Source organism: Microcebus murinus, chromosome 5, assembly GCF_040939455.1.
Source record: "Microcebus murinus isolate Inina chromosome 5, M.murinus_Inina_mat1.0, whole genome shotgun sequence".
Classification (NCBI taxonomy): domain Eukaryota; kingdom Metazoa; phylum Chordata; class Mammalia; order Primates; family Cheirogaleidae; genus Microcebus; species Microcebus murinus.
This window is the reverse complement of record NC_134108.1, coordinates 15316436-15327831: the sequence shown is the minus strand read 5'-3', so window position 1 is coordinate 15327831 and position 11396 is coordinate 15316436. Positions and strand designations below refer to the sequence as shown.

The 11396-nt window shown below is 47.1% G+C and overlaps 1 protein-coding gene across 1 annotated transcript in view; it reads left to right on the top strand.

Moving 5' to 3' along the window:
- The first annotated feature begins 1920 nt into the window (after nt 1–1920).
- Nucleotides 1921–11396, top strand: part of PPP1R14C (protein phosphatase 1 regulatory inhibitor subunit 14C) — an 84247-nt gene continuing 74771 nt past the window's right edge. The window contains exon 1 of the mRNA XM_012740938.3: nt 1921–2383. Coding sequence (XP_012596392.1) covers nt 2066–2383 — 318 coding nt within the window. The 5' untranslated portion in view covers nt 1921–2065. The remainder of the gene's footprint in view (nt 2384–11396) is intronic.

Sequence of the window (11396 nt, the reverse complement as noted above, 5' to 3'; positions counted from 1 at the left end):
AATTGGTATTGCCAGGTTGCAGTGCCAGAATGAGGTGGAGATTTTATATAGTTTCTCCTTTGTTAACATTCTGCTGTTTTTGTTTTGATTTAAACTCTCCTAGTTAGTGCAGTTGGTTAAAGCTGGTGCTAGTCAACTTGGCTAGGTGCCAGGTGTCTGGATAGAGACAAGCGTATTCTGTGTGGGGAGACACTGTTGTCCATCACCCGCCCTCTCTCCTCTTCCTTCTTGCAGATAGAGTTCCATTTTGTTGAGGTGCTCACCCTGTTGGCTGCAAGTTCAGGATTTAAGATGATCTGCCCTACCAGGCAGATCGGGGCAGAGGTGACTGGGAGACTGGCCATCATTCTCTAAAAGGGCTAATCGTGGTAGTTCCATCTCCTGGGTCCCTGATAGGTTTGGTGAAAAACCCACCTTCTAAAGGACAGCTAGCCTCTTCTATCCCACAGAGATCTAGTCTTGACCCCTTTGTAATTATGATGGGAGTCCAAGGCCAACAAGAGCCACCCACTGTTTCACACACTGTCATCCCGGGACATCTTCCCTTTTGCTCCTCAATGCCTGGCTTGGCCTTATGAGGAGCTGCAGGCATGGGACGCTTTGGGAAACCCCAGATCCAGGGGACAAAGGCGGTCATGCACCTGGGTAGAGCAGACCTGGGCACCCACCATTGCCTGGCTGGAAGAGCCTGGAGGAAGCTGCCCATTTACTTCTTTTATTTTCCTTGTCTTTATACCTGTCCGTCTAGAACCCCGGGCAGAATCCTCTCCACCATAGGAGTGTTCAAAGGAGCCTGACTTGGTTGTCTATTTTACCTGGAGACATTTCTTTGAGTACCTGCCAGTAACCTTTACCAGTTTTTTTTTAACCGCCATAAAAGCTACTTGTATTTGAACATCTTTGCGGTTTCCCTCAGTTGCCTAAACAGAAATTTATTGTTATGTACAACAGAGACATGTTAGTCTTCCTAATTTTATACACATACACATACAGTTTTGTTTATAACTTCCCTCCCCACTTAATTGCCCTAAACCTTATAATAAGCTCATTCATTCCTAACTCTACTTGGCTGCATGATGTTTAAAAAGTAGAGTTAGTCAACGCAGTTGCTTTCCTGGATAAAAAGAGGCTGTTTGGCAACGGTATTGAGAGGAAGCTGGCTGTGCAGGGAATGCGATACTAAAAATGTAAAACCAGCAACCGTCACAGACTGGATGTCCCCAGCGCCTTTGCCCCAACGCTGATCAAGCCTTTAGATGTAAAGATATCTTAATGCTCTGCCTATGATCGAACAGATGTTCGGTAAAGAAAGAAAAACTGGCCTGGAAATAATTTCCCAGGCGCGGTGATCGCCAGATTGCACAAACATCGCCTAGTCAATTTTTCTCACAATCCGAGAGAGGAAGTGGCATCCATCGTGGCATGAATAGGAATGTGTGTTTGGAGCTGAGGGGTGGGGCTGGGAGGGGAGGAGACACCTCGCCTCCGAGGAGACAGTGGGGCGAGGAAAACCCCAGGGAGGGACCTGCGGCGCGGTCGCGTCCCACGTCCCCTTCGCACCAGTCCCTGCCCCGGGCAGCGCCTAGCCGGGGGTTTCTGGCGCTCAGGGACCGCGGGAAAAGCTCGAATCCGGGTCGCCCAGAGGAGAGGCCACAGACACCCGCGCAGAAGACCACCCCCTGGTCACACCAGTCCCCTCCAGTGTGTAGACGCAGGGAACCGCCGGTGTCCACCCGCACTCATCCCCCGCCTTGAAGGCGACTCCCACGCCCTGGGCCCCCTCTGCTGCAGGCGCCAGATCCCGCCTCCCTGGGCTGGACCGGGAGGGTCCTCGGCTACGTCTTTACGGCTGAGGTACCAGCCCCTCCCTCCTCTCCGCCCTCCTCCCTCTCGCCGAGGCTCCTCCCGCCCTCCCCGAAGAGCCGGCGGCCGGGCGTGCGCGGCGCGCGGAGCAGGTGCCGGCGAGCCCTTCGCATGCGGCTGCCCGGCCGGGGGTGGTAGCGGCGCCGGGCGCGCTTCGCCCGCCCCTCCTGCGGGCCGCACTCGGGCTCCGGCGCGCGGGGACATGTCGGTGGTGACGGGCAGCAGCGAGGCGGCCGGCGGGGCTGGCGGCGGTGGCGCGCGGGTTTTCTTCCAGAGTCCCCGGGGCGGTGCCGGCGGCAGCCCCGGCTCCAGCAGCGGCTCGGGCTCCTCCCGGGAGGACTCCGCGCCGGTGGCCACGGTGACTGCTGCCGGGCAGGTTCAGCAGCAGCAGCAGCAGCAACAGCAGCGGCGCCACCAGCAGGGAAAAGTGACGGTGAAATACGATCGCAAGGAGCTTCGGAAGCGGCTTGTGCTGGAGGAGTGGATCGTGGAGCAGCTGGGTCAGCTGTACGGCTGCGAGGTACTTGGGCGCGGGGCCGGGAGGGTCGGGGACCTTCCTCGCCCCTCTGTGTGGGCACAGGAATTCTCCGGGGCTTCAGCTCCCGGGGGCGCACGGCCTGGCTCCCAGGGGCCAAGCCCCAGAGCGAGGAGCAGCGCGTTCCCTCTCTTCCCGGGTGTCCTCTGGCGCCAGGGCGCAGCGGCTGGGACGCCCCTGCCTGGGTTCAGCTGCGGGTGCCAGGAGAGCGGTGGGCCCCCCTGATGGCCTTGGGGAGGGTTGGGTCCTGCGGAGCGCATTGCTTTTCTCCGAGGTCCTGGCGCCTCTAGGCTCCAGCTGCAGCCACACCAAGCGGGGCTCCGAGGGGCTCACTCCAGCTGCGCCTAAGCAGCGGTGGGAGAAACCGCAGCCGGGGAGAACAGTACTCCCTGCTGGGATTCGGCAAGCCCGGATTTTTGTGGAGAGCGAGCTGGGAAGGGGCCCAAAGCTGCTTAACGGAGAGGGGAGGTTCTGGGGATCTCAGAGGACCCCTTGGTTCCTGGAATTCTAAATCAAAATCATGAGATGAACGCGTTCCCTTTTCCGACCTGCCCCGACGCTGTCCCCAGAATTCGTCCCTACGTAACCAAAGCTGCACACATTGTGCCTTGTTGAAAATGATTTTTCCCCCCTCCCAAGCTCAGTTACTGCCATGGATGGCCTCAGTGAGTCTGGGGTAACCTCGACGGGTGCCTAGGTGGAAGGGTGGTAGCCCTGCGGGTGGTGTGCAGGGGGGCCAGGATCCGCCAGCTCAAGGCCCCCAGCTCCCCTGTCCTCCACGACATTGTGACTTCCCACCGCTCAGGGGCTAAGGTTATACACAAGTCTGGCCGACCTGTATACATTTGATATAGGGAGAAATATTCAGAATAAACTGTAACAAAGATGTGCTAGAAAAATAGTCAAAGCCAAAATGATCTCCCATGAGAGCCTTTAATATCAGTAATTAACTCTAAATGAAGTATTCTACTTCTCTTAAGGGAGTGGAGTTTGAAAAGGGTGGAAGCATGAAAGGGTTAATAATAATTAAGGATGTGACTTCTAAGTTAAAGCTAGGTTTGTATCCATACAACTGTTAAGCTCTTCAGCAAAAAACAAAGCAGGATGAACTCACTGGCTTTACCACTGCTGTTAGGTATTCTGTATTTCACACATTTTATGGCCTATTGTGAACACATATTTTCTTTAACATCCTCATTGCACAAGGAAACAGCATTCTCACTGCCGACTACTGATGAGTGATTATGGTATGATGAAGCTTGACTGTCTGACTAATGGGCTTGTAAAAATATATTGTTTCTCCAGCCTAGCTCTTATAAAAACCCAATTTAATTGCATAAATAAAAACTGGCAAAAATAGGAAGTGTTCACGGGATTGTTATAGGAAGTTGGCAAAACTCTTTAAAGAAACAATATATCTGATTTAAATGGGATTACTGTTGGATGAATGAATGTGCTCAGTCTTGCCTCTGTAGAATCCAATTAATTCTCACTTATTTCAACTGGCCATTATTCTCCATTTTGGGTTTGGAGAAGGCTTGAGTTAACAGAAAAGCTATTGCTGAAATTTGCAATGCTTTTGTATTGCTCATTTTATGGGACACCAATTAGATGTAGTTTGGGTAACTAGAAAGAGTTCTACCTAGTTAGTAGGTTGACAAACTATATATATCAAAAATTCTTCTAAATAGCTGGGGAAAGTGGAGGTTTGTTCACTGTATTGAACATGTAGGTTAGGTACCTATTATAAAGGGTAAATATGACCTTGAATCTTTTCCTTGTACTTTTCTTCTTGGGTTTGAAATCTACAGTCCATAACAAGACATTTGAAAGAGGTTTCTGTGGTGACAAGATGCTCTATATGTTGTCTGCATGTCATTAAAATGTGGCGAGTATTTCTCTTCAAGTTGTTTGTTCAGTCATTGTAGGCTGAAAGAATATAAACAATCGAAAAGGTTGTTGGCAATTTGCAACTACTATGCTTGATGGTTTATTTAATAATAAACATGTGGATTAACAAGCAGCCAAATAAAGGATTACCTCTTTCTATTTCTCCACTAGTAGGGCTCTATTTTTAGCTCTTGTCTGGTAGCCTCCTTTTGTTGATAGCTTCAAGTATTTCAGCCTCTGGTTTGTTAATCAGGAGGACCTATCCTGGCTTGTAGCTTTAAACTTCATGTATATGAAGTTTAGGAAATGTCCTTCTTATACTTAAAATTCGTAATGTTTTCAAATGTTTATGGCATGAAATTGACACAGGAAGCTAATTTGCCAGACTTATACTTCACACTGGCCAAAGGCTTGAGTTATTTGCTGAGTTGGGGTAGAAGATGAACACATATTTAATTTCAGAAGAACTTCCAGGCGGGTTAGCAGTTAGATGGCTGACTTGTCCTTTTCAGAATAGAAAATAATCTTTTAGAGTGGCATAAAGCAAGCTATTCAAAATTAGAGAGGAGTGGGACAGAAGAAATAGCACAGGACAACCTCCCGGCTGTGGTCTTATCTGGAAGTGTGCAGTGGCCAATCAATTTGGTAAGGAGAGCAATGTACCAGTCAACATTCATACAGTACTTATTATGCACCAAATGCTGTCATAGGTAGGTCCTTCATATAGGCTAATTCATTTAGTCTTCATAACAACCCTATAAAGAGGATGACCTTACTAACCTTGTTTTACACGCAAATGTAAATGGGGAAACTCAGAGAGACTCAGAGCAGACTAAGAGCCTTCCTCAGGCTTGCATGGCTGGTGAGCTGGGTGGGGGTGGGTGGGTGAACCCAGGCTGGACCCTGAGTCAACCATCTAACCACCAGGCTTGCCTGTAACTTGCAAGAGAACAAATGGAGGCCCATAGAGCATATGTCTAGATACTTAAAAATTATGAATTAAGTGAACAGGCATTTATATAAAATTTGTTCTATCCCCTGACCTTGACAACTATATCTTCATAGTGATCTGAAAGGCTAGGTTTGGATTTTGACTTCAAAATTCAACTTCCCAGAGCGCTGAGCTGGAATGCAGATGGAAAAATCTGCCCCTGGCCCTAGTTTCTTCCTTTTGCTTCCCACCCTGATACAGTCTCACCTGGTGAAGGGCATTGTGTCCACTTGCACATCCCATCTTGGTATACACTTGCCACCCCTTGACTGTACCTCTGGCTTAGGCTAGTGCCAGTAGCAAAGTCCCCCCTGGGGAGGACAGATCTGGGAGGAGTCTGTTCCTGCCCTGGAAGCTGCTTGATATTTGCCGAGGGAATTCTGGGGACCTGGAGCACACCCTAAAACCAGGTGGAGGGACACTGGTTCCGGATGGGTGGGTCCAGCAGGTTCTAGGAAGTCTTTAGGAAGACAAGTTATGGCAGGAGTAGGGCCCAGGGTTATGGCCCTTCTTACCTAGTCTAAGGGCAGCATTGTTAAACACCACACTGTAGAGCTTTTAGATACATAGATAAATGTTTTTATTAGATTCCAAAATGATTAGTTGTATGTCTATAGTTCTTTTCCATTTCATCATCTCATGGGAAATCTTATACAGGTAGTTACATTTTCAGCTAGGAATTTGGTTATAATGGAACTGTTAGGCTAAATCTACATCCACACTTAGGGATTTCTGTTTTAAGACATTTTCATATCTCTTCTAAACCCTGATGGTTTTTAAGAGCATTTGAAATCTGGCGTAATGTCTACTTTGACAAGTATTGGAAGATGACTTACTTGATAAGTCATATCATATCAATTTTTCCAATTTTGCCCAGCATTAAGATAACATCTGTACTTCCAGTGTTGCAGTTTGATTTGCTTTGGAAACAAAAGTATGTTGTTAAGCTCAGATTAATGAAATGCCAGTAGCAGCCTAGCCATGAACAGATTTGGATACCTAGGATAATTGCTATGTTGTCCTTACTGTCCACTTAGTGGGGCTTTCCCTTTGCTTTAGGTACTTGCTTTTTAAAAATGGTTTCTGGTTTATCACACCATTCAGTCTTCCTGACATCTTGCCGTCGCCATTCTATGAAACAATGTTTTTGAGAATTGTTTTTTTCCTCTCCCAACTCCCTGCCTTTTGGAATTCAAGAATTTTGGGTGGTGACACAGAAATAGAAATACCCTTTAGATGGCTGCCTGACACATGGACATACAGAATCAGGAATTCACAAGGCACCACTTAATTGTACTGTGCATGCTAAGGTAAAACATTATAAAAGTAATCTAAAATATGACTCATTAATGTTTAAATACAACATTCTATTCTGTTGCATTTTCCAAAATCCTGGTTGTGATCCTCTAAATTTATTTCATCACACATTAATGGGTTGTGACCTGCAATTTAAAAAATACTGCTTGAGAAAGAGAAAAACCTAAGCATATGTAATAGAATTAGCAGACATTGATTGAGTACTTAGTATATATTACATTGTATATATACATTAGTATATATACAATGTACATAAATAGTATACATTGTATGTATACAATGTACATATACATTAGTATATATACATGGATTGAGTACTTAGTATATATTAGGAAAGAGGTTGTTATCCTAGTAACAACCTCTGACACCCTTATTTTATGGATGTAGCAACTGAGGCACACACAGAAAAGTAAAGAGGTTGCCTCAGGGCCCTCAGCAGGGATGTGCAGCTGAGCTGTGGCCTGGAATTCAGGCACACCCTACCCACTGCACTGTGCAGCTTCCTGAGGCCGGACAGAGCCTGGCACCTCTGTGAACCCCTATAATTTGCCTATTCTCCAGTGCTGCTGCTGCTGTACTTTTTTTTTTTTTTTTTTTTTTGAGACAGAGTCTCGCTTTGTTGTCCAGGCTACAGTGAGTGCCGTGGCGTCAGCCTGGCTCACAGCAACCTCAAACTCCTGGGCTCGAGCGATCCTTCTGCCTCAGCCTCCCGAGTAGCTGGGACTACAGGCATGCGCCACCATGCCCGGCTAATTTTTTATATACATATCAGTTGGCCAATTAATTTCTTTCTATTTATAGTAGAGATGGGGTCTCGCTCTTGCTCAGGCTGGTTTTGAACTCCTGACCTTGAGCAATCCGCCCGCCTCGGCCTCCCAGAGAGCTAGGATTACAGGCGTGAGCCACCACGCCCGGCCGCTGCTGTACGTTTTAAATTGACTGGCATTGCATGTAGGGCAGCAGTCCCCAAACTTTTTTGCACCAGGGACTGTTTTGGAAGACAAGTTTTCCGTGGACTTGTGGGAGTAGGGGGGATGGTTTTGGGACAATTCAAGCACATTACATTTGTTGTGCAGTCAAATCTCTGTGCTAATGATAATCCATATTTGAAGCTGCTCCCCAGCGCTAGCATCACCGCCTCAGCTCCACCTCAGACCATCAGGTGTTAGATTCTCATGAGGAGCGTGCAACCTACATCCCTCACGTGTGCCATTTATGGTAGGGTTTGAGCTACTGTGAGAACCTAATGCCACTGATCGGACAGGAGGTGGAGTTTATGAGGAGATGCGAGTGATGGGGAGGGGCTTTAAATGCAGATGAAGCTTCATGCTCACCTGCTGCTCACCTCCTGCCATGTGGCCCAGTTCCTAACAGGCCACAAACAGAACGGGTACCAGTCTGGCCCCAGGGTTGGGGACTGAGACGTAAGAAACACCTCTGCCAGTGGGTTTGTTCTTGTACTTGATGAGGCTTCTTGTTTTAAGTTCAGGTCTTTGTTTTGTTCATGGTTTCCCGCTGCACATCATCCAATCAGTTTGCTTTGCTTCTTTGTCAGTACCCCAGCGGCAGGTAGAAACTGCTGTTTAGAACTCTGTTTGTGGATTATTTGGTGAATCCCCATTTCTTTAGGTATTTGGGAACAGGCTGTTAAACGGAGTTACTTTTTTAAAAAAAATCTCCATAAACTCAACCTGTAATGTATTAAGGAATAAATTAAACATGTGAAAAGTCAAGGGATGAAAGAATTCTAAATTGCCAAAGGAAGAAAAGAAAACTGTACTTAACATATTTCCCTTTGGAACCATGGTTAGGGAAATTGGGTGTGGGCGCAGTAGTTTAGGGTGATGCTTTGAAGCTAGGGGGACCTGAATTTACATGCCAGCTGGCCTGTTTATTCAGTAGGTATATGAGATTAGGCAATTTCCTTAACCTCTCTGAGCCTCACTTTTTCCATGTGTTTAAGGGGTTTAAGCACCTTGGCAAGGTTGTTTGAGGACTGAGTGGTGCAAGACCAAGTGTAGTATTGGAACATAGTATTAATAAATGTATGGCCAGTGTTGTCATTGGAGCTGTGATCAGCCACTAACTGTCAGTTATTCTATATGACGTGGGGAGAGGGGAGGAGGGGAAGAGAACAAGGTATTCACACCTACTTGGTGCAAGAATTTGGGGAAACATGTATGGATACTTTGGGGTCAGGGGTGTTGATGTGTGTTTGAACTTGCACATGGGCAAATGTTCTCTAAATTCTTCCTCTTGTTCCTAGATCCTTTCTCATTGTCAATGTTTTGGTGGATTTTCACAGAAGTGTTGAGAAGTTTTAGACCTTTAACAATTTGAAGGCAGGAACTGTCTTCATTTTCATTATATAGTCCCTACTTCTCTAACCTTTAAGCATTTTTTTGAATGAATTTTTGAAAAGTGTCAACATCCAGGAAATGTTTGAAGAGTCATTGATGTTTTAGTATCTGAATTAGTTGGTGGTGGTTTTTTTCTCATAGATGTGGCTAAGCTGAAAAATCAATCAATGGTTTTGTTTCCATAATCCATATCATACTCTTGCATCATTACGTTTTATGTCGGCATTATTGAAAAGTACACCTCCTTTCATTGACTTGCTCCAGACAGGAATTAAAAGATGGCAACGGTGATTTTTAAGTTTAAGTGATTGATTTTTAAGTTTAGGTTGAGAAAAGATTTTTTTTGAAAATGTAATCTTCCTGAGTCCCCCATCCACTCTTTTCCTTTGCTCCTGACATACCCCTGCTGTTCTCATCTCTGCAGATACATGTTTGCTTCTGGTATCTTCTGTTTTCCTCCCAGCCTCCAAACACCCTGGCTGCATGGGACATCTCCTGCCTCACCCACAGTTCTCCACAAAGAAGTCCTTTTTCAGTTGGAGAGAAGAATGGAATCTGAATTGTTTTGTTTTCCATGCGGCCTGTGCTTTGTGTGGATGGTTTTACTTTGTTGTCTACTTTCTTGCTTCCTACATTTGGCTATTGCAAACCTTGACCTGTCTTTTCAAGGCACCTCTTCTTTTATCTCCTCTCAGCTCAGCTGGTGTCCTTGCAGCTTCGGCCTCTTCAAGCCAGCCCAGCCCCTTCCTTCCATTTATTGCACTCATTTCTTGGCTGTTTTTTCAACCTCTCCCTTTCAATTCAGCATAGACACAGTGGAAGTCTTTTTCTTCTGTTTAAAACCATCCCCACACCCTGCCACCACCACACAGAAAACTTCCCCTCCTCTATCCTATATCCCCCAGCTGCTCCCTGTCTTTCTCCTTCACTTACTATCTATTTTTCTAGATCTTTCTCTACCCATGACACACACCTCCCTTTATCCACCACAGGGTGATGTCAGCACCCACTGGCTTCCCTGAAGACTTCCATGTGACTCAGTGTGGTGGACCTGTTTGAGTCTTCCCTGGCCTTGACCTCCTGCACCGTCAGGTGTTCTCACCCTTTTGTTCTGAAGCCTTTGTCCCCTGGCTGTGGGTGGAGGCTGCCCCATCTCCTGGCCTCAGCCTTTTGCTTTCGCTGCGCTTCCATCCCAGTCTCCTTTCTGGGTCTTCGTCCTGGCTGGCTGTCTCTCCTCTGTTTATTTCACTCCTGCATGCTCTTTCTGGATGATAGGAATGTTCCTGTTCAGTTGCTGCTCACACGCTGACAGCTTCTAACTCCATATTTTTAGCCCAAGTCTGTTTTCTGAGTGCCAGACATATTCAGAGAACTCTGAAATGGACAACTCCACTTAGATGCCGCAGGGGAACCTCACATTCAACTGGGCTGAAAATCAGTTTCTGATCTTCCTCTGCAAACCTGCTCCTCTTCCTCAATTCCCTCGGTGCACGGCTGGTGCTGCTGTCCTCAGTTGTCCCAGCCAGAGATTATGTGGCATCTTTATCTCTTGCCTCTCCCTTGCCTGTTACACCCAATATTCATGAAGTCTTGTTGACGCTTGCTCCTTATATTAGCTCTGGAATCTGGGTCTTCACTGCTCCCTGCCGCTGCCTTAGCCCAGCAGTGCCTTGTAAATTCTCACCTGTATTACAGCCACGGCCACTTTCGTCTAGTTTCTTTCAAATTACGATTCTTACTCCTACTCCTACTCCTACATCCCTTGACTACTGCTGTTGTTACTACTACTTCTGGCGCTGACATAGCTCTCAGCCAGGCAATTTATACATTTTATCTCTTACAATCAATCCTCATAATAACTTCATGAACTGGATGGTATTATCTTCATTTCTTTACAGAGGAAGAAACAGATCAGAGTTGTTGCATGTCCTTGTCCAAGGTCACACTGATTCCAAAGTCATTTAGCCACGGTGCTACCATTGCTCTCTGTGCCTACATTTATTAAGTTCTTACTGTATGCCCCATCCTTCATGAGCTCTCATTTAATCCTTGCAGTAACTCCACAAGGTAAATAAACTGAGGTATGGAGAGCTTGAGCCATGGGCCCTCATCCGATGCCACGTGGCTGATGAGTGGCCGTGTCTCCAGTTCCTGGGCTGAGTTCTCCTGCTGTGCCCCTACCCCCAGCTTCCCACGGTGCCTCAGAGCCACTTCCACGTGATGCTGCCAGAGTGTGCTTTAAAATCCAAATGGGATCTTGTTCCCCACAGCCTTCGGGACAAAGCATGGACACTTAGCCTGCAGCCAGGGCTCAGGGGCTGGCCCTGCCTGAGGCTGCAGCCATGTCTCTGGCCACCACCTCCGCCCTGCTTCTTCAGTTGTCAACTGCAACCCTCATGCCGGTCAGCAGTGACCCTCTGCCAGAAGCACCTCTCCCCCT